This window comes from Bufo gargarizans, chromosome 2 (assembly GCF_014858855.1).
Source record: "Bufo gargarizans isolate SCDJY-AF-19 chromosome 2, ASM1485885v1, whole genome shotgun sequence".
Lineage (NCBI taxonomy): Eukaryota > Metazoa > Chordata > Amphibia > Anura > Bufonidae > Bufo > Bufo gargarizans.
In genome coordinates this window covers 523,352,519-523,376,055 of record NC_058081.1, presented here as the reverse complement: position 1 = coordinate 523,376,055, position 23,537 = coordinate 523,352,519, and the positions used below count along the sequence as shown (strand labels likewise).

General features: G+C 46.6%; 2 protein-coding genes across 2 annotated transcripts in view; one reads left to right on the top strand and one right to left on the bottom strand.

Annotated features, from left to right (window-relative positions):
• The first annotated feature begins 10,851 nt into the window (after nucleotides 1-10,851).
• Nucleotides 10,852-23,537, top strand: part of OVCH1 (ovochymase 1) — a 104,344-nt gene continuing 91,658 nt past the window's right edge. The window contains exons 1-7 of the mRNA XM_044277490.1: nucleotides 10,852-10,956; nucleotides 12,089-12,186; nucleotides 12,603-12,775; nucleotides 12,930-13,025; nucleotides 20,128-20,279; nucleotides 21,589-21,781; nucleotides 22,190-22,280. Coding sequence (XP_044133425.1) covers nucleotides 10,852-10,956; nucleotides 12,089-12,186; nucleotides 12,603-12,775; nucleotides 12,930-13,025; nucleotides 20,128-20,279; nucleotides 21,589-21,781; nucleotides 22,190-22,280 — 908 coding nt within the window. The remainder of the gene's footprint in view (nucleotides 10,957-12,088; nucleotides 12,187-12,602; nucleotides 12,776-12,929; nucleotides 13,026-20,127; nucleotides 20,280-21,588; nucleotides 21,782-22,189; nucleotides 22,281-23,537) is intronic.
• On the bottom strand, nucleotides 14,437-18,681 carry LOC122926594. Its single transcript, XM_044278015.1, has 2 exons — nucleotides 17,793-18,681; nucleotides 14,437-14,559 (listed from the first exon to the last, which is right to left on the bottom strand). Exons 1-2 carry the CDS (start codon nucleotides 18,628-18,630, stop codon nucleotides 14,555-14,557), a joined length of 843 nt encoding a protein of 280 aa, XP_044133950.1. The 5' UTR covers nucleotides 18,631-18,681; the 3' UTR covers nucleotides 14,437-14,554.

Below are 23,537 nucleotides of genomic sequence, written 5' to 3'. Positions count from 1 at the left end.
CTTTTGTTTGGTCTGGTGGGTCCCCCAGAATAGCATACACCACCCTTACTCGGGAGAGAAGATTGGGAGGCTTCGGCCTACCTGACATGTACCTTTATTATAAGGCATCTATGCTTAATAGAGCCTTGAGCCTCCTTTCCTGGCACCCTCTCAATCTTGTCTCTCAACTGGAGAGTGATATGCTCCCTTATAAGGATCAACTGGCTCTTTGGGGCCTGCGCAAATGCACTGCTAATAATAAGTACACCTCGTCTCTTTGGAAGGGCCTACTATTGGAATGGTCCAAACTATACCGGGACTCGACCCTCCAGTTCCCGAGCAAGAGCCTCCCTTTACACCTGCTCCAGTCCTATATTCATCCTAACACTTCTGAGGCAACAGGGATCTGGGCCATGTTGTCTAGCTTTAAACTTCAGGACATTGTGTCTGTTTCAGGGGCCTTAGATTGGAGAAAATTATTTGCACTTCCGAGAGTTCAGGTAGCATCTTTCCTGGCGGTTATGGCCTTTAAGAAAGATCTAGCGCTCCTCAGTAATGTCCCCAGAGCCTCAGAGGATCCCTCATGGTTAGTGAGGAAGATTTCCAGTGTTCAGCGCCCACAAAAGCCTCTCTCCACTTTCTACAAGGAGCTGCTCTCCTCCGCCCCTCCAGACCTGTGGTTTCTCGCTGCCTGGGAAAAGGAGCTATCCACCACTTTGTCCGAGCCCGAGAAGGCTTTTATCCTCGCTCATTCTCACGGATTCAATCGGTGTATAAAGATACAGGCTAAGGCCTCTTTCACACTACCGTTTTTTTTTTCCGTTTTGCGGTCCGTTTTTGGCGTTCCGTATACGGTCCGTATACGGAACCATTCATTTCAATGGTTTCGCAAAAAAACGGAATGTGTTCTGTATGCATTCCGTTTCCGTATTTCCGTTTTTCCGTTCCGTTGAAAGATAGAACATGTCCTATTATTGCCCACAAATCACGGTCTGTGGCTCCATTCAAGTCAATGGGTCCGCAAAAAAAACGGAATACATACGGAAATGCATCCGTATGTCTTCCGTTTCCGTTCCGTTTTTTCTGAACCATCTATTGAAAATGTTATGCCCAGCCCAATTTTTTCTATGTAATTACTGTATATGCCATACGGAAAAACGGAACAACGGAACGGAAACGGAACCACAACGGAAGCAAAAAAAACGGAACAACGGACCGCAAAACACTGAAATGGACATACTGTAGTGTGAAAGAGGCCTAACTCATACAAATTACTTACAAGATGGTACAAAACACCGGAATTCCTCCATAAGCTTAACCCTGATATCCCGGGCAGTTGCTGGAGGTGCGGGGGAGGTCCTGGCTCTCTCTCCCATATCTGGTGGAGTTGTGTGAAAATTAAGCCTTTCTGGGAAGCTGTAGTAGCAGCCATTAACAAGGTCTGTAACACCCGTATTAAGCTAGACGCAAAACTTCTGCTACTTTGGTGCCCCAATGGTACGCTCGCTCCCTCAAAATCAAACCTTCCGACCATGCTTATTACGGCAGCCCGTTTGCTGATACCTCTACTGTGGAGGAATGATTCACCCCCATCCCTTTTGATGTGGACCGAGAAAGCTGATCAACTATATAGGTTCGAAGAGCTTGCTCATTGGGAAACGCACTCCAGAGCGCTGTTTGTCAAGATATGGTCCCCCTGGAAGCAATATCGTGGATTCTAGCCGTATTTAACTTATGCGTCTGACATCTTGTCGTCCCCCCCCCCCACCTCCCTCCTCTCACCCGTGTCTTGTTCCCCCGTTACCTGTTCATTTGTATGCAACTGTGATTATGATTTTTAAGTTGTGTAGCAACTTTTTTGATATGCTGTGCCTGCTGATTAAGCAAGTTTCCAGCTGCGTCTGGTACATAAGATGTATGACTTTCCACATGACTTGGTGCTTTTCTTACAATAAAAAGAAATTTGATTAAGAATATAACTGCTAAAGTACTGCCCCTATATACAAGAATATAACTGCTATAGTGTGTCCTTTGTGTAAAATAACAGTAAATGCAATAACACTAACCACCATGTATCAAACAAAAATATCACTACCTTTACTTTAATACTGCCTCCATATGTAAAAGAGTATACTATAATACTGCCATCTATACATAAAAATATAACTACTATAATACTGCCATCTATACATATAAATATAACTACTATAAAACGTCCTACTATGTGCAAGAATACAACTGCTATACTGTACATGAATGTAACTACCGTACGTTTATACGCCTATATGTACAATAATATTGCTGGGGCTACACGGTGATTGTAGCTATGACACTCATCACACTACCAAAATTTGATGTGTAAATGTTAATGGGGTTGCATTGTGACTGGAAAATAAAGTATTATAACTATAGTGATATTTTTGTATACCACATAGGGCTTAGGCTCAGTTCACACTTCAGTTATTTGATCAGTGATTTCCATTAGTTAAGCCTCATGCACACATCTGTGGAACACGGACCGTGAGATACCGGCCTGGATTCCTGCTGAGTGCAGGAGCGCACGGCGTCATTGGTTGCTATGACGCCGTGCGCTTCGTGCCGCCGCTGCTGTACAGTAATACACTCATATAGATAATACGAGTGTATTACTGTACAGCAGCGGGCGCACGGCATCATAGCAACCAATGACGCCATGCGCTCCTGCACTCAGCAGGAATCCAGGCCGGTATCTCACGGTCCGTGTTCCACGGTTGTGTGCATTAGGCTTTATTGTGAGCCAAAATCAGATGTGGTTCAAAAACATAGAACAGCTGCAGATCTTTCCATGATACCGTATCTCTGTGTTGGCTTCACTACTGGTTTTGCCTCACAATAACTGATGGAAATAACTGACCAAATAACTGAAGTGTGAACTGGGCCTTAATGTTAAAGCTGTTATCACTATTAAGCCCCAGCCTAAAAATATTACTACGACACTAACCACAAGTTCCCTTCAGGCCTCATGCACATGACCGCGTGCTAGGAACGCTCGTGCTGCGGAGCACAAATTGTGGCCTGCAATTTGCAATGTGCCGCCCCCCCAGGACCGATCCTGTCCCAGGTTTACAGGAATGCCGAGTGGTCCGGCCTCAATAGTTTTGTGTGTGTGTGTCACTAGGACCCTACCTGGATACCGTCACTACCTAGGGCTAGGCTCCGAAGCAATAAAGGGGAGAGTAATGGTGGAGCTGGAGAAATTGCAGAGTCCAGACTTTTATTAAGTTCAACAGCTTTAGGCCTCATGCACACGACCGTGGTGTGTTTTTCGGTCCGCAAATTGCGGATCTGCAAAAAACGGATGCCACCCTTGTACCTAATGCAATTTGCGGAACGGAACAGGAAGCCTATTATAGAAATGCCTATTCTTGTCCCCAAATAGGAATAAATACTGAGATGTCATTATGGTTAGCCAATTAGAGACCGTAGCAGGGTGTAGGAATGGTAGTACCACCCTGGGGTATTACACAATGCACGGACACTGACTGTCTGAGGATGCGGACCCATTCACTTGAATGGGTTCTGCGTTCTGCATCCAATGGTCCGCACAGCAAAAAAGTAGTGCATGCACTTCTCTTTTTGCGGTGCAGCGGCATGGACAAAAAACCCACGGAAGCCCTACGTAGTGCTTTTGTGTCGTTCCAATCCATGCCTCCGTTCCACACCATATCTCTCGGATTGTGGACCCATTCAAGTGAATGGGTACACAACCATGGTACGCTGAAGACACGGCTGATGCTGATATATTGCGGACCCGCAGTTTTTTTATGGACCGCAATACAGGCACGGCCAACATCCGCTCATGTGCATGAGGCCATAAACTGCTATTAGTGTATGCAGGGATCTCAAGTCTCCCTGAAGTTCAGGGAGTCTCCCTCTATTAGATAGCGGCTCCCTGACACCCCATGTGAGACAATATATCCCGGAAAGGTTTACTGATAGCAGAGAGATAAGAGAAGTGACAGGACAGAGTTTAGATTACAGGTTGAGTTAACCCTTTAGGGTCAAATTGGCTTCTCAAGAAGATATATATGTTAAAGGCATCTTCTTCTGTCTCATTCAGTAGCTATATAACTATTGAGAGAGATGTATTTTTTTTAAATACATTTACACATTTAACCCTCCATTTTAATTATATATTATTTACCCCAGTGTTAAATCTCCCCCCCCCCCCCCCTCCACAGGGTTCACTTGCTTCTTGTCAGCTCAGCGAATGAACCGAAGATTCGATTCATGAATCGGTTCATTTGAATGAACTGATTCAAATGAACCGATTCATGTGAAAGATCCGAACTTCCCATCTCTAGTTTACTCGCAGTAAACCTTTCCGGCAACCTGTAGCAGTGTCCCCTTCTCGGCGCGTGCGCACAGTGCAAGAAGAAGCCGATGCCAGCAGTCCGCACGCGCGGGATCTCAAAGCGAGAGGAGAGAGGGAGAGGCGGCACTGAGGAGTAGAAGGCGGCGCTGGGCACGAACGGCGATGCGTGCGGCCGGGCACCATGCATCCACAGACCTCCCCTGCTTGGGCACCTTAATTCAGTGATTGACAGGTTAGTAAAACCTGTTTTTCCGCAGAATAAAGCCACAAATAGCTTTTATAAGGCCACCTTAGAAATCAGAATGCTGCCCTGGACATGAGCCTATGTTTAGCTCACAGGGCTTATAGGTGGTGACAGAATCCCTTTAATCATATACATAAATATGATAATTTGGGGCAGGGTAATGAGCCCAGTCCTCCACACCATAGAGCAGAGTGTGCAGATACTGCATATGTTTGGAAAATGTAATAGAAAGTTCGTGAAATAAAAAAAAAGAAAACCTCCCTGAAATGAGAAGTGCACCTCCCTGAAATGAGTTTTTGCAGGTTGGGATGTCTGGTGTATGTCTTGTTCAGCCACACCACCACCTCCGTGTAGTTACTGAATATGGCTACATGCACACGACCGTATTGCGGATCCGCAAAAAAAAAAACTGATGACATCCGTATGCCATACGTTTTTTTTTGCAGATCCATTGTAACAATGCCTAAAACGGACAAGAATAGGACGATATTTTTTTGCGGGGCTACGGAACGGACATACGGATGCGGATAGCACACGGTGTGCTGTCCCATTTTTTTTACAGATCTATTGAAATGAATAGGTCCACATTCTATTTGCAAAAAAAACGGAACAGATGACACATAGGGCGCAACGACACTGCGACATTAATGTCCCGCAACAATTTTTATGATTGTAGTCTATGGTGTCGCACTGCGACGTGACAGTCGCAGAAAAATCCATCTTGAATGGGTTTTTTGTGACTGTCGTGTCGCAGTTGCAGAATGTAGCATGTCGCAGTGCGATACCATAGACTACTATTATGAAAATTGTCGCGCGACAAATGTCTTTGTGTTGATCTAGCCTAATGATAGGGAATTAGATGTTAGACTGAGTTCACACTTCAGTTATTTGATCAGTTTTTTCCATCAGTTATTGTGAGGCAAAACCAGGTGCACGTCCAAAACACAGAGCAGGTGCAGATCTTTCCATTACACCTGATCTCTGAGTAGGCGTCACTACTGGTTTTGGCTCACAATAACTGATCAAATAACTGACTGTATAACTGAAGTGTGAACTCACCCTAAGGCCCCATGCACACGGCCGTGTTCACAGCCGTGTGCGGGCCGTGGAACCGCGGCCTGGATCCCTCCTGAGAGCAGGAGCGCACGGCGTCACTGGTTGCTATGACGCCGTGCGCTCCCTGCTGCCGGCACAGTACAGTAATACACTGGTATAGATCATACCAGTGTATTACTGTATTGCGGCGGCAGCAGGGAGCGCACGGCGTCATAGCAACCAGTGACGCCGTGCGCTCCTGCTCTCAGGAGGGATCCAGGCCGCGGTTCCACGGCCCGCACACGGCTGTGAAACACGGCCGTGTGCATGGGGCCTAAGGACTCATGCACACGACCGTGGTGTGTTTTGCGGTCCACAAATTGCAAATCCGCAAGAAAAAACGGATGTGTGCGTGCGCGTTACGCAATTTGTGGAACGGCACGGACAGCCTTCAATATAAATCCCTATTCTTGTCCGCAAAGCGCGGACAAGAATAGGACATGTTATATTTTTTTTAGCGGGGCCACGGAACGGAGCAACGGATGCGGACAGCACACGGAGTGCTGTACACATCTTTTGCGGCCTCATTGAAGTGAATGGGACCGCATCTGAGCCGCCAAAACGGCGGCTTGGATGCGGACCAAAACAACGGCCGTGTGCATGAGGCCTTAGGGTTCATACACATGAACGTATTTTCTTTCCTCTTCCGATCATTTATTTATTTTTTGTGGACCCTATGCGGTACCATTCACTTCAATGGCTCCGCAAAAACAACGGAAGGTACTCCGTGTGCATTCTGTTTCCATATTTCCGTTCCACAAAAAAGTAGTGCATGGCCTATTTTGTCTTCAAATCGCGGTCTGAGGCCCCATTAAAGTCAATGGGTCCGCAAAAAAAATACGTAACACACACGGAACACATCCATATGTCATCCGTATTTTGCAGATCCATACTGTAGAAATGCTATTCCCAGCCCATATTGCTCATGTGTTTGGTGATTAATAAGTTAGGCTACTTTCACACTCGCGATTGGTGCGGATCCACCTTTTCTCTGCACAGGACGGATTTGCACCAATAATGCAAACGCTTGTATTCGTTCATAACGGATCCGTTTGCATTATTCATTCCAAAAAAAAGTCTAAGTCAAAACGGATCCGTCTTGACTTACATTGAAAGTCAATGAGGAACGGATCCGTTTTCAATTGCACCAGTCAGTGAAAAACGGATCCGTCCCCATTGACTTACATTGTAAGTCAGGACAGATCCGTTTGGCTCCGCATAGTCAGACGGACATGCTGCATGCTGCGTTTAGTGACCGTCTAAGAAATGCAACGGAGACCAAACGCAGCCAAACTGATGCATTCTGAACGGATCCTTATTTATTTAGAATGCATTGGGGCTTAACTGATCTGTTTTGGGCTGCTTGTGAGAGCTCTGAAACGGATCTCGCAAGCGGACCCAGAAACGCCAGTGTGAAAGTAGCCTTACTGTTTCCGATCCACAAAAAATCGGATCGCATACGGATATGTTTTGTGGAATAACGGAACGGAAGAGGACTTAAATCAGAGAAAAAAAACGGATCAGAACAACGGATCCATGAAAAACACAGTGAAACAACAACAGTCATGTGCATGAGCCCTTAGCTGTTAGAGACCGGATTTTATCTTGATTGTTTCATCAACTGGTTCCAGTCCTGACTTTGGACAGCTCCACCTGACTGCGATCTCCATGGACTGAGTAGTTGATTAACCCGAAGGCTCTGCTTATTCCTTGAATACTTCTGGCTTTGAAGCCGATGGCCTTGTGTATCCTATTTTTACTTGTCCTGCCTCTGTCCTTGGGTGAGACCCCAAAATCATGTTCTTATATTAAATCTTAAGGCTGGTGTCACACATATTTTGGGGATATTTTTGGGGTTATATTTGCACCCTTGTTTTTGGTCAATGATATATTTAGTTTTTTCTCACAGCATGCTCTGGATCTTGTGTTTTCCCTCATTGTCTATTTTTCTCCCATAGACCTCTACTGTTTTTATTTTTTTATTTTTTGGAGGTTTAAATATATGCATGTGCAATGTGTGTTGACATTTTTTCTGTATTTGTGCATTGCAGTTTTTTTGTACCAATGTCTTTTCCCCATACTGCAGAGGAAGTTACATGGACGTGGGGGCACATACTTTCCAAGAAAAAAATTTAATTTAAAAAAAAAAAAGCCAAGTGGTAAATATATACCTCTATATGGCCACAAATACCTAAAACCCCCCACAAAATATAAGCTCAAAAAAACACTGAAAACGTGTGAGGCAACTTACTCCGTGTGCATTCTGTTTCCGTATGTCCATTGTCCATGTCCTATTATTGTCCGCATTACAGACAGGGATAGGACTGTTCTATTAGCGGCCAGCTGTTCCATTCCGCAAAATACGCAATGCACACAGACGTCATCCGTATTTGATGCGGATCCTTTATTTGCGGACCGCAAAATACACATGAGGCCTTATGAATAGTGTTGCGCGAACTTGTGTTTTAAGTTCGGTGTCTAAAGTTCGAGTTCAGGTTATCGAAGTATCCCGTTATGGATTCTTAATTCCGTTATGGTCCGTGGTAGCGGAATCCATAACGGGATACTTCGATACGCCGAACTTAAAACACAAGTTCGCTCAACACTACTTATGAAGGTTCACCCATCCCTCTTCTCTAGTACGCTGTTGATTAGTTGTGCTTTCCCAGCCTTATTGAAGTTGACTTTCCGGCCCTTAGAGAAGTGGTCAACCTTTCCATGGACCGCTGTAGGGTCTGGGTCTATGGTACATATGTTCATGCATTTAACCAGGTAACCTGTTCTATGCAGGTATCACAGATGCTACCCCCTCCTCACCATTTATTGCTAAGAGATGGTCTGCGTCGCAGAGAACCACAGGTCAGAAGGTTTCAATTTCTTACTTGCATAATTTACTGGCAGGACAAGGGGCAGCGGGTGGGTATGGCGCTCCTGAAAGGCTGAGTTCACGCTTCAGTTGTTTCCATCAGTGATTGTGAGGCAAAACCAGTAGCCTACACAGAGATGAGGTATGTTCTGTGTTTTTGACCCGTACCTGGTTTTGGCACAGTATAGCCTCATGCACATGAATTGTATATTTTTTTTTTTTCTGTTCTTTTTTACGTTCTTTTTTTTTTTTGTCTGGTTTCTATTTCTTTTTTTGCAGAACTATTCACTTCAATTGGGCCGCAAATAAAAAATGGAAATGACCCGTGTGCATTCCATGTTTGCTTGGCGGCTCCGCAAAAAAAAATAGAACATGTGTTATTGCTGTCCACATTACGGACAAGCATAGGAATGTTCTTTTCGGGGCCGGACATTCCGTTCTGAAAAATGCTTACGGCCGGTATCTGCAAAACATCCAACGGTCATATAACTGATGGAAATAACTAACCAAATAAGGGTGGGTTCACACTAGGGTTATGGAGTCCGTTATGGCTTTCCGTTATAACGGAATCCATAGGAGGGAATGCAAAACGGACGCCTTTAAGAGGCATTCCGTTTTGCTCCGTCCTAATAGAAGTCTATGGGAAAACATAACGGATCCGCCTGGGTCCCGTTATGCAAGACGGAAAACAAAGTCCTGTCGACAGGACTTTGTTTTCCGTCTTGCGTAACGGGAATCAGACGGATTCGTTATGTTTTCCCATAGACTTCTATTAGGGTGGAGCAAAACGGAATGCCTTTTAAAGGCGTCCGTTTTGCATTCCGTCATAATGCAAGTCTATGGGCAGCAAAACGGATCCGCCATTCCGTCTTATGGATTCCATTTTGCTCCAAAGCCATAACGGAATCCAAACGCTAGTGTGAACCCATCCTAACTGAAGTAGGAACTTGGCCTAAGGGATAAATGCTAAATAGTCATGACTTGATATTCCTATACTTTTGAGTCCCAACAACTGCCTTTAGCTTCTACAGGTGGGAGAAGGACAACTGTAGGTCTATTTACTGACTATAGGCATGTTCATGTGATGTTTTCTGGGCGTGTCTTGACATTTTGCTTTTTTTGTGCATCAAAAAATATAAAAACACAATGGGGGGAGGATTTATTAAAATTGGTGCAAAGGAAAACTGCCTTAGTTGCCCATAGTAACCAGTCATATTCCACCTTTCATTTTTCAGAGATCCTTTGGAAAATGAAAGGTGGAATCTGATTGGTTGCTATGGGCAACTAAGCCAGTTTTCCTTAGCACCAATTTAGATAAATCTCCCCTATGTATGAATGCAGCAGAGGTGGCTGCTTATGTGGACCTTTCAGAGACAGTTACGTCCTTCCCTAATAATGCAATACTGTCAAGTCCTCAAACTGCACCAGTGACCCTTTTTAATGTCTAATGGTGTTGCTTGAAGACCCCTCAATAGTGTCAAGCAACATTTGTGTTTCGAGTTCGGAGTACAAGAATCGGGTTATCTAGGTTATAAGAATTCCATTATGGATTCCGCTACCACGGACATGTATCTTGCACCCATGTTTGTGGGGCAGCATGGTGGCTCAGTGGTTAGTCCTAGGTTTGAGTCTGACCAAGGGCATCTGCATGGAGTTTGTATGTTCTACCAGTGTTTGTGTACTCCGGTTTTCTCCCACACTCCAAAGACCTACTGAGAGGGAATTTAGATTGTGAGCCCTACCCGGGGGACAGCATGTGAATACAGTGTCATGGCCATACGCCAGAAAGAGCGACACAGTGCAGGTGTTAGCTGGAAGATACTAGAAGTTCCTGTGTGCAGCTAGCTAGCCGTAGAAGTGAGCAGCAGTAGCCGCTCTTATTTCCTGGAACGGGCCCCCAAAAGTGAAGGAGAGCACAGCACGCATGTAAGGCATGCTCTCCATTCACTTTTATAGAAGTTCCGAAAATTGCTGAGAGAGCGCGTTTTTTCAGATAGAAGTGAATTGAGAGTGCATTGTGCATCGCTGCCAGCTATCCATTCACCTTTATGAGACTGCAGAAAATAGCCGAGCCAGTTCTTGCCTATTTTCGGAACTCCCATAGAAGCAAATGGGGGATGTGGTGGGGTTTCGTACTTGCACGGTGCGCTCACCATCACTTTCAGGGACCCGTTCTGGAGATAGGAGTGGGTTCTATCTGACAATTATAGCATATTTTAGCAATATGCCACCAATTTCTGAGATGAGACAACCCCTTGAAGGGTATTTCTCATAGATTACTGATCCCTGTTCTCCTCCATGTTGTGCCCAGGGATGAAATGTGGCATCCGGCCATTAAGAAAAACTGAGAAAATGATGCAAATGAACTCTCGTATTGTTGGGGGAGCGGACACGCCAGTTGGTGGACAACCTTGGACTGTAAGTGAAGAAAAAATACACTGGGATGTTCCTGAACTAACTGATTGGTGGTTAGCTGACTGTGGGACCCCCACCGATACTGAGAAGAAGAGTCTTATTCCCCTGTCCATATGGAACGGCAGGTTAGGCATACACCCTGCTTCTCCATTGATTCTGTATGAGACTGCAGAAGATAGCAGAGCACAGCGCTTACCGTTATGTATCATATCTTGGGTGACATCTTGTCTAAATGTGGCCATACACATTAGAATAAGGTGGTCTAACCATGCAATTTGTATTTTGATGTTCAGTCTAAGGCTACTTTCACACCTGCGTTCAGGTGTCCGCTCGTGAGCTCCGTTTGAAGGGGCTCACAAGCGGCCCTGAACGCAGCCGTCTGGCCCTAATGCATTCTGAGTGGAGGCGGATCCGCTCAGAATGCATCCGTCTGCCAGCGCTCAGCCTCCGCTCCGCTCAGTGAGTGGACACCTGAACGCTGCAAGCAGCGTTCGGGTGTCCGCCTGGCCGTGCGGAGGCGAGCGGATCCGTCCAGACTTATAATGGAAGTCAATGGGGACGGATCCGCTTGAAGATGACACCATATGGCTCAATCTTCAAGCGGATCCGTCCCCCATTGACTTTCAATGTAAAGTCTGAACGGATCCGCTCAGGCTACTTTCACACTTAGAAATTTTTCGGAGTTATAATGCAGACGGATCCGTTCTGAACGGAGCCACCGTCTGCATTATAGGAGCGGATCCGTCTGATGTTTCAGAACGCTAGTGTGAAAGTAGCCTAAATCAAGAAAGAAAAATGATCAGGCATCTTAACTTTCAACATGCCTGATCCTTTGTTTTCAAAGGAGATAATCTGCTGCTAAAGCCATCGAACGGTGGCTTATTCCCCTCTCCCCATTGAGAACACATGCATACTCAGCTTAACTGAGCGTTGTGTGGAGGAGCTGCTGGACGAAAGAATATTTGGCCATCAGCTGTTGTTGGCATGGCCACCTTTTATTCTTCAGTCACCACAAAAGCAAGTCATCACAATTCTCTATTATTTTTAATTCATCAGGATATAATATACACCTTTTAAGCCCAAGATGAAGGGCCAAAAACAGATTATAATTTTTTTTTAATGTTTTCTAATGCAGGTGTCAATAAAATTATATGAAAGACATATCTGTGGTGGGACTATTGTAGAGAAAAACCTGGTGGTGACTGCTGCTCACTGTGTCTATCCTGCAAATAAGTAAGTAGAAGCCACACACCTGAGATCAGAGTCCCCACAGGCGAACATCAGCATTAACCTCACTACCCACAGACGACCATCATCATCTGCCTCAATGCTAATGCAGCCATCATCATAATAGCTGAATGCATCCATATACTGCAAGCTCCCCCTAGTGGCAGCAGGCAGCATAATTTATAATTTGAAAGGTTATCATGCATCACTAGGTTATGCTGTAACTTACTGAACTAGGTGGGGGATAACGCCTGCTTAGATGAGATGTCGCCCCTTTATTTCAGTAAAGGTACCCTCCACTGTTTATGTCCACCCTTATGGTCACTGCCAGTGCACTAGTCACATCCCCTTTTTACTGTACTAGTGCCGTCACCATAAAGGTCACAGCCACATCTGACTCCGACACTTTCTTTTTTTTACAGTGACAAAATCCAACACTTGGTGGTGGTAGCTGGAGAGTATGACCAGAAGATTGATGACCCCCAGCAACAGGATATCCCAGTGTCTGATGTGAAAATGCATCCCAAGTACAAGCATGATGGGAGTATGAGTTATGACATTGCACTGGTCTATCTGCAGAAGCCTATCCTTCTGGGTGAGGATCATGGAGGCTGTTGAGCATTGGTTGTGGGCAGTCCATATGTGACGTTCCCTTGCTAGTGTTGTTACATGATATGTTAATATAGTCTGTGCTGTACCTTTTTACATTTTATTCCGTTTTTTTTTTTTTTTTTTTTTTTTTTTTACAGGGTCTCGTGTGCAGCGAGTGTGCTTGCCACAAGTGGGGGAGAAGGTTGAGCCTGGAACCATGTGTGTGGCCAGTGGATGGGGAAGAGTTAACGAAAGTAAATTTACTGAGATACACACACAAAAAATAATTAAATGAAAAATGTAATAAAATTAATTAAATGACTTATCTGTTACTGGAAAAAACGGGTAACATCCAATATGATCTCTGTATAGATACCGGGTCAGCTTTCCCAGAACCCAAAACAGGATTGTGTATAATTAGAAAAGCATGGCGGTTTTCTTCTAGAAACAGCGGCAAAACTGTCCATGGGCCCTGTGTTGTACTGCAGCTCGACTCCATTGAAGCAGATGGAGCTGAGTTGGAACACTTCGCACAACAGATGCTGTGGTTCTGGAAGTAAGAAGCCACGTTTTTTGATTTCTGTACATTCTCTTTAGTGTAAAGCCACGTGGGGTGGAACTTTGTGGCACATCTGCCATGGATTTTGCCCCATGCATTGCAGAGGGTGGAATCGGGTTGAAATCCACAGCATAAATTGACATGCAGTGGATTTCAATTCCACGCTGTTGATTTCTTAGTACATCATCCACTTTGCTGGTGCTGTAAAATGCTGTGGATTTGCTGCATATCCGTCCTTTGTGGAGGCACCCTAAAGGCAGTTACACAGCAAACTGTACCCAGCTCACTGCCAGAACATATAGCGCTTCATGCATGGTAACCCTGAGTCCTGGTCAAACATGGTACAGGCAAATAAATCCAGCACTTAATGGAGACACATTGAACCAACATAGAAATTATTGGAATCTCAAGTAAGGTTTGGAATTTTTGGTTTGTGTTATGCTTTGCATACCTGTGCAGTGGCAGTGGATCAGTGGCAGTGATGTACTCACCATAGAGGCAACTGCTATTGGGCTGTGGTGAGAGGAGTTTTGGTCCTCCTGCTTCCTGACATAGATCCACTGCATTTCAGTGCAGCCACCACTAAGGGGAGCACAGTGCAAAGAGATTCCCATTGAGTAGCTGTATAAATTCCATTGTACTGAGCTCCCCCTAGTGGTGGCTGCAGGCAGCCAGCTTTTTCATGTAATATGTGAAGGAGAGCAAGTGTTTCGGGGGTGGAATTTAACAGTGTATTTATGCCAATTGTATGGTTTAATACATTGATAAATGTTCAGAATAAGTCCTATTTTTTTATGAAGCTCCTGTTGCACTTTTCTGACATAGAAGTCAAGTAGGTGAAGTAATTGAAGATTATGCTAGCTTTAGTGTACTAATAATCTTAATTTTAATAAAGACAGGAGGCGAGTATTTTGCATTAACTCTCTTTACTAACTCCACAGCAGTAAAGAAAAATGTAAAGAGTAACAAGTAGATCACTGCGCAGCATAGTATATAAGGGTCATGCTGCCTGTACACTTCCTCTTTCTAAAAGCGACATCAAAGTCCAGGTTGAGCTCGAACATCCAGAAATTCAACGAAAACTGTAACAGCGGTTTCTGGCGAAGAGAACTTGAGGAGACTTCTGGTAAACAAGGTTGGAGGTAAGACCGAACGAAGCTCTCATCTCATCCTATGGGGTCGTAAGATTAACAAACCAGCGACCAGTGGAGGACCTGAAGAGGGTTACACTGAAAGGAGAGTATAAAATAGGTTAGGTATAGAATCGTAACTATTCACTCTTATGGGCTTTAACGGAATAGTGTAAAGTTAAATCATTACAAATAGAGTGCAAATTATCTAGTGGCTAAATGTATGGTAGGTGTAAGTATGTAATACAACTAAGAACTGTCCGTCAGGGAGGCAATACTTAGGGTGAGAAATTCCGAATATGTCCCAAAACAGAGAGATTATTAAAATCAAGCCCCATATCCGACACCTTGAGATTCACTCCCCCAAAGAGTCAGGGTAGGGAATAGAAGGGAGGGAAAATACTCGCCTCCTGTTTTTATTAAAATTAAGATTATTAGTACACTAAAGCTAGCATAATCTTCAATTTTAAAACATGACAGGAGGCTTCCTATTTTGCAATTTTAACGCTGAAGAAGAGATGTCCCAGCAGAAGGGGGAGTGCGAAAATAAAAGGTACGGAAAGTAGATTCCCTAGACCAGTCCGCCGTTCGGAGAATATCCGAAAGGGACGCCCCTGCCATTAGGGCTGATGAAGCCGCCGCTCCGCGAACGGAGTGGGCGCCGAAAGCGGGGTCTATACCTGTAAGGGAAAGGATCCAGCGGATCCAACGGGCCAGCGTGGTGACAGAGACTGGGGCGTAAGGGCGCACGTAGGAAACTAGGAGTTGACCTGACGTAGAGGAACGGAGTGAGGAGGTAACCGAAACATAACTGCGAAGGGTGGACACAACACAGAGCTGCGGGTCGTCTGGAAAAAAGGGATAAGAGACCGACGTCGAACCTGATTTAGTGCGACGAGAGATATGGAATGTGACTCCTTCAGGGGTCACCTCAAAGGCATCGACATCGAAGGCCCGAACGTCCGACACCCGTCGGAAAGACACAAGACAAAGGAGAAAAGTGCACTTAGCGGATAGTTGGCGAAGGGAGAGGCGGTCATTCGGAGGCCAATCCCTGAAAAAACGGAGAACCAGTCCCACGTCCCATAGGTGATGGTATTTGGGGGCTGGGGGGCGGCGGAGCCGCATGCCGCGGAGTAGGCGACAGACCAGAGGATCTTTGCCGACCGGGAGGTCCCCGACGGGAGTATGGGCTGCCGAAATCGCGGAGCGAACGACGTTGATAGAGCGATAAGAGCGGCCAGAAGAAAACAAGGAGGAAAGAAAATTGAGAATCATGGGAACAGGTGCCGTAAATGGATCGGAGTCCCGTTCCATGCACCAAGTAGACCAGGAGGCCCAAGCTGAAAGGTAGCAGCGTCTAGTTCCCGGGGCCCATGAGTCCCATAAGAGGTCCCTAGCAGTCTGCGATAGTCCGCTGACTCGCCAGGAACCCCGGAAAGAGACCAAGCCACCAGGGGTAGTCGATCTTCCAGGATGAGCGGGTGGAGACATCCTTTGGGATCCGTGAGCAGGTCCTGGAAGGATGGAAGGAGGAGAGGATCCATGTAGGAGGAGGCCAGGAGGTCCGGGAACCATGGTTGACTCTGCCACAAGGGCGTTATGAGAACCAGTTTGATTTGCTGTGTCCGCATCTGGTGTAATGTTCTCGCAATCATGGAGAATGGGGGAAAAGCGTAGGCTCCTGTCGCCGGCCATTGTTGGAGAAATGCGTCTGTCGCCTTGCTCTCCGGGTCCGGGAGCCAGCTGAAGAACTCCGGGGTCTGGTGATTGTTGCGAGAGGCGAACAGATCCAGGTGAAAGGGACCCCTCCGGGCTGCCAGGGCCCTGAAGATTCTCGTGTTCAGCTTCCAGTCGCTGACGTCTCTCCAGTGGCGAGAGAACCAGTCGGCTGCGAGGTTGATTTCTCCAGGCAAGTATTCCGCTTGTAACGTGATGTTGCGAGGGAGGCAGTAGTCGAAGATGTCCCTCGTGATATCCGACAGTAGGCGTGAGCGAGCGCCTCCTAGGCGGTTGATGTACTGGACTGCGGAGATGTTGTCCATGCGAAGGAGGATGCAACAATTCGAGCTCTCCCGAGCCAGGCTGCGAATCGCGAAGGATCCTGCTAGGAGTTCGAGGCAATTGATGTGCATGGAGAGCTCCTGCGTCGTCCATGCTCCTCCCGTGGAGATGGTTCCGTTGGTGGCACCCCATCCCCACAAGCTGGCGTCTGATTCTAAAACAAAATCTGGAGTGTCTCCGAATATGGCCTTGCCGTTCCAGGCTTGCATGCTGTCCAGCCACCATGACAGCTCTTCGCGAACTTCTGTCGTCACCGGGACGGGTTGATCGTAGGTAGGTCTGTGGCGAAGGTATTTTGCCTTGAGTCGTTGCATGGCCCTGTAGTGGAGAGGACCCGGAAATATGGCTTGAATGGAAGCTGAGAGGAGTCCCACAATCTTGGCCAGGTTGCGTAGAGGGATGGAATCGAGTCGGAGAACTCTGCGAATCTCCTTGCGAATGGTTGCGATCTTTGAGGTTGGTAGCCTCAGAGTGCACGTCGTCGAGTCGATCTCGAAGCCGAGGAATTGTATCGTCTGGGTAGGGGTCAGCTCCGATTTCTGTTGGTTCACCACGAAGCCCAGAGATTCCAGTAGGGATACTGCCAGGTGAGTGTGTTGGCGTAGTCTGCGTTCGTCGGAGCAGAACAGGAGGAGGTCGTCCAAGTAGATGATGCATCGAATGCCCCTGGACCTCAGGTGGGCCACCACCGGTTTTAGGAGTTTGGTGAAACACCATGGGGCTGAGCTGAGCCCGAAAGGGAGGCAAGTGAATTGCCAAGGGCGACCATGCCAGAGGAAACGTAGGAGTGCTCGACAGTCCGGGTGCACCGGGACTGACAGGTATGCATCTTTTAGATCGAGCCTGGCGAACCAGTCGTTGCTCCGAAGAAGGTCCCGCAGAAGGTGGATGCCCTCCATCTTGAAGTGGCGGTAGACCACGTACGCGTTGAGGGCGCGAAGATTGATAACTGGGCGGTATTCTCCCGACTTCTTCCGCACGAGGAAGATGTTGCTGAAGTAACCTCCCTGTTCGTGGACTGGTTGAATAGCCCCTTTGTCCCGAAGCTCGCATAGCTCCGCGTTGACGAGGTTGTGGTCGAAAGACGACATGTGGATGGGGTGAGGGGGCTGAACCTGAAAGGGGGTTCCCACTAGGTCTATGATATAACCCTGCACTGTTTGTAGAATCCATGCGTCTGAGCAAAGGGCGGCCCAATTGTGGAAAGAAAGGGAAATACGGCCCGCAGTGCGGGTACATGGTAACAACGGAGGAATATGGGTCCTTACCTGCAGTAAAGCGGGAACGTCCGCGTCCGCGGATTCCACGGCCTCTATCCGAGCCTCTGGAAAAGGGTCGTTGCTGATAGTCCCTTGTCGGATAAAATGGTGTTGGTTGAGTACGGGGGCCTGAAGGCCAAAATCGGCTGGCGGCACGGCCCCGTTGCCGGCCAGCCCTTCCAAAAACCCCTCTGGTAGGGTTGCTCCTGAAGACACTGCGCATTGAGGATTGCGCCTTATTAAGGGAGGTGAACACGTTGACATGTTTGTTTAATTCCTTGAGGAATGGTTCACCGAAAAGTTTTCCTTGTGCCTGGGGCCCAATCTCTTTTGTGCCAAGGTCTGCCAATTTACCGTTAATACGGAATAACGCTGCTTTTCGTCTCTCCGAAGAGAGCGTAACATTGGCGTTTCCGATGAAACAAAAACAACGTTGTGCCCACTCACGAATGTCATGTGCCCATTCCCTGAAGTCCTCGGTGGAGAAGGAATCGGCTTTGGCGTAGGCATCATCCGCCAGATACATAATGCGAGCCAGGGGGCCTACGGAATCCAGTAGGTTATCTTGGGCGCCCCATAGGCCTTTCTCTACCCCCCGTCGAGGGTCTCTGCCACTGCGCATCATAAAGGTCGTCATAACTTTGTCAAATTCTGGGGTCTGAGCGACCTTATCCGGCAGGGAAGGGCGTGGGCATTCAGACCTGAGTCGGTTGCGGACCTCTTTCTCCAGAGGTTTGCGGAGCCACAGGTGCATGAACCTGGAAAGGTGTTCTGGAGGCGACCATTCACCCGATCTGGGGTGTCGTATGTTGCGAGGATCGAACATCGCCTGACCTGAGGGGTCCATAATGGTGTCTGAGTCAAGAGGAGGTTCTGCGTCAGCAGTGTCTTCGATACCTCTTGCCTGGGCCGCACCCAGGAGGGTCTCCTGCATAAAAGCGGAAACAGACTTCTCGTCCGAGCCCCATGCGTCGTAATCCGACTCTGAAGCGTCAGCTTGCCACTCATCTAGCACTGACATGGAGTGGGTAGGGTCCTGTTCTTCTTCTGAAGAGTACTCCTGACGCGGGGCTGGAGTGTGAAGTTTGGCAGGTTTACGCTTGGCAGGTGCCTTACCCTTGGGTGTTTTGGGTGTATAGTCCTCGCCTTTGTCATGGCGTTTCATAGGGCGGGATTCATCCCCTGTCTGATAGTCGGACAGGTCGGAGTCCGACTCGTGCCGTGGACGTCTGCGAGTTTTAGGTACGTCAGGAGCCGAAGCTCGGGCCTTGGAGAGTGCCTTTTCCACAGAGGCAGCGACAGCTGCATTAATCATAGCCTGGAAGTCTACAGGGACATTCTGGGAATTCTCCATGATAAGGGTCGGCTGGTATGTCACTGAAAGGTACAGTAATAAACGGGCACCCAGGTCTTGAGAACAGGCGTATGGTCAGTTTTAATAGTATGGGAACAAAGCCCAGTATAAACCCCAGCAGGGTAAAGTAGTGACCTTATAAACTGGGGCTCACCCAGTTAGAGAGAACTGCAACTGCTAGTCTCCCAATAAGCAGCGTATTAATAGTGGGGGCTCACCCCGGTCGCACAGGGTTGAAACCCTTAAATGCAGGTCACAATAATAAACAGGCAGCAGCACTGACCTGACTGACCCAGCCACATGAGGCACAGAGAACTGAATAGTAGTCTGAGATAGGCACAGGGGTGAAAACCAGTAATGAGGGAGTACAGCTAATTAGTACAGTCACACTGAATCCCCAATGAGATGTTATGAGGTAAAATTAAGATGGCCGTAAGCCGGGGACTAAATTTTTGAGGCCAGCCGTGATTTGGAAGTGGGCCGGCACGGAAAACGGCGGGAAAACGGCCGCGAAAATGGCGTGAAAACGGCTGCGAAAACGGCGCGAAAACGGCCGCGAAAATGGCGCTAAAAGGAGGAAGCCAGGAGGCACTCCAGGCTAGAGGGGGACCTGAGGAACCCGAGGTAAATGATAATAATACGATATAGAAAGAATAAATGTACAAGAAGTAATATAGCTCCAGGGGAGCAAAAAGTCTGACCTGTCTGTGATGGAGCAGTAAAGAAAGAGGAAGTGTACAGGCAGCATGACCCTTATATACTATGCTGCGCAGTGATCTACTTGTTACTCTTTACATTTTTCTTTACTGCTGTGGAGTTAGTAAAGAGAGTTAATGCAAAATAGGAAGCCTCCTGTCATGTTTTAAAATTGTAATTACATACCAAGTTTTGCTATGAGGCCTTATGGTATCTGCGTACACCCTTGATCAGCTTTCTCAGATTCCTGACAGGCATATCTAGGCAATGCTGATTTGTTTTCTCCATTTTCAGGTGGAGAGCTGTCCAACATCCTGCAGGAGGTGAACCTTCCCATACTAGATGATGAAATGTGTAGATCTGCACTTGCCTCCATGGGGCTTCCACACTTACATAACTCAATGATTTGTGCTGGCTTCCCGGATGGAGGAAAGGATGCTTGTCAGGTGGGCTCAAGATTTTGAGGGGCAAAATACATTTTGGGGGTTTGGTATTAGAACGTATGTGGGTATGAGATTTGGTGTTCAACGCCTCTATAGAATCTGTTACTTTATTTTCCTCCAGTTCAGGTGTTACCTAGCAAGCTCTTAACTTCCTAAGTGACCACCACCTGCTATACATTTAACTGCCTCTCCATGTTGCACAGGCTTATTCAGGCTCCTGCCACTTGGCAGGAAACAAGATCATGTTATGGGGTAGGGACCAGCAACCTCCGGTACTCCAGCTGTTCAGAAACTACAACTCCCAGAATGCTTCATTCACTTCTGTCAGTTAAAAGAACAACCGAGCATGTTTGGAGAGGTGTAGCTAGGCTTTCCTGCTCCCAGGGCACGGATTCAGATTTGCGTGGGGTGGGCAGTAGTTAAGCGCCTCGCAGAGAATTTTTGTTTTCATACTAAGCCAGTCTTCTAACTCCACCAAATGCATAACTGTACTTGCCCATTCCCACCTAATAAAATCCATTATAGGGTATGCAATAAACGAAAGAACGAACTGGTCCTCTGGATCCGAAACAAGGTCCCTGTGGTGATAGAGAAAAAAGAATAATCACATAAGGAAGGGATGGTGACTGTACCTGATAAATACCTACGAGGGGGTGCTGTGCTGGTCCTCTAAGACCGTGCCATCCCATTGTATAACGGGGTAATCGAGGGCATTTCCCCTTAGTGCTATTGCACTGTATAAATGCCCACATTATGCCCTCTCACAGTAATTATGTCCACCTTTGTGCCCCTTCATTAGTTATGCCCACTTTTGTGCTCTTTACAGTAGTTACGTCCTTGTGTCCCCTCACTGTAGTTTATGCCCATCTTTGTGCCCCTTCACAGTAGTTATGCCCATGCTCAGCTCCCTGCTTCACTATGCAAACGAACAGCTTGGCTGTGGAAGGAACTGATAGGCGGGCTAGTGTTAAGCCCCCCAGCATCTGCACGTGCTCTGTCTGCCCCCTCTTCGCTACGTCCCTGATGTTTGCATTCTAGGAGCTGTAGTTACACAGCAGCTGGCGTTCCGAAGGTTGCTTATCCCTGTTATAGGGGGGAGTCATTCCCCTTCAAGAGGAAAACAAACAGAACACGGGGGATGTGTACAGGAAGGAGGAACATTTTGACATGTGCAATCTGTTTACTGAGGGGAGTTTAGGGGCAGCCTGTGTTTAGAAAATGAATAATGTTCTGACACTACCACATTTTATCATCTCGGAGAATGGGCCCTTTTTGGCCGTTAGAAAAATCGGTTCTGATCATTTGATTACAGGGAGACTCGGGTGGACCCTTTGTCTGCAGACGTCGATCTGGTACATGGGTCTTGATTGGCACTACGTCTTGGGGCGCTGGTTGTGGAAGAGTTTGGGGAGCATCAATGACTGACAGAGCTGCTCTTGGGTCTCCAGCCATATACTCCAAAGTTTCTGCTCTTATGGACTTCCTTAGAAATTCCTCATCTGACAGTGAGTCAACCTAGAAATAATTCAGGGCTATGCCTCAATTATTGTGTTTCAGTAAAAGAGTCGGAGCTGTAAAAACTACTAACATTACATTAAATGATAAGGAGCTGGCTAAATAGGTTCAAAATTCTGCATGGATGAATATATTTATAGCAGACAGAACAGTTTTTCTGTTAGCCTATAGCCACCACTAGAGGGAGCTTACTGCATACTGTGATATAATTGGTTCCCATTAGTGGTGACTGCAGAAAGATAGAATTTTATCAAGTGACTACGTATACAGGGGATTTGAAATTTTTAGATGTATGGAATATGCATAAACTGACCATATCGGTAATAAGTACTATAATTCCTACATCACAGCCATCATCTTCTTTACTTGGACATAATCTACACTTTTGTATCTTTCAGGTGGCTGTAGTTCGAGCCCTTTGATTATTGTTGCCAAAAATGGTTACATCAAGTACCCCCTAGATAAAAGGAGCAATTATTCCAGCAGCAGGTAATTCTATATTGTATAGGGTGCTTCCCACCTCAAATGCAAATGTCATCTAGAATATATGTTATGAGACTCTATGGAGCCATATTAGATTGTGCATAGTTAGGGTTAATCTATGAAAACACTCCCCCTGGTGGTAGAAATGTGTCTTAAGGGACGCGGCATAATACATCTGTGCCTTTTAAGATGGTATGCAAATCCGCTCTTAACAAGTTCTGCCTCTAATGCCACCAGATGTAAGGCAGCTAGTCTATGAGTCAATGTTCAACCCTTTAAGGCTGGGTTCACACGGGCGTGTCCTTATGCGTCCTGGTGTATTGCGGCAAACCTGTGCGAGTAGGTACGCAATTGCAGTCAGTTTTGACTGCGATTGCGTTCCGATGTTCAGTTTTTATCGCGTGGGTACAATGTGTTTTGCACGCGCGTGATAAAAAAACCGACTGTGGTACCCAGACCCGAACCCGGACTTCTTCACTGAAGTTCAGGTTTGGGTTCGGTGTTGTGTAGATGTTATTATTTTCCCTTATAACATGGTTATAAGGGAAAATAATAGCATTCTGAATACAGAATGCTTAGTAGGTGGTCAATTGAGGGTTAAAAAAAAATTATAATTAACTCACCTCCTTTTGATCGCGTAGTTGCCGATCTCTTTACTACTTTAATGATGAGCTGTGGGCTAAAAGACCTGTGGTGACGTCAGATCACATGATCCATGACCACGGTGATGGATCTTGTGATTGGAGCATGTGATTTGACGTCGCCACAGGTCCTTTAGCCCACAGCTCATCATTATAGTAGTAAAGAGATCGGCAACAACGCGATCAAAAGGAGAAGGTGAGTTAATTATATTTTTTTTTAACCCTCAATTGACCACCTACTAAGCATTCTGTATTCAGAATGCTATTATTTTCCCTTATAACCATGTTATAAGGGAAAATAATACAGTGAATAGACTGTCACCTAGCAACCATGTGTGAGAATCGCACCGCATCCGCACTTGCTTGCGGATGCTTGCGATTTTCACGCAGCCCCATTCACTTCTATGGGGCCTGCGTTGCGTGATAAACGCACAATATAGAACATGCTGCGATTTTCACACATCGCATAAGTGATGCGTGAAAATCACAGCTCATGTGCACAGCCCCATAGAAATGAATGGGTCCAGATTCAGTGCGGGTGCAATGCGTTCACCTCCCGCATTGCACCCGCACAGAAATCTTGCCCGTGTGAACTCAGCCTAAGGGCTTGAGACATGACTCG

Coding starts and splice junctions, on each gene's coding strand:
- LOC122926594 (XM_044278015.1), bottom strand. CDS start 18,630: ATGGACCCCTCAGGTCAGGCGATGTTCGATCCTCGCAACATACGACAC.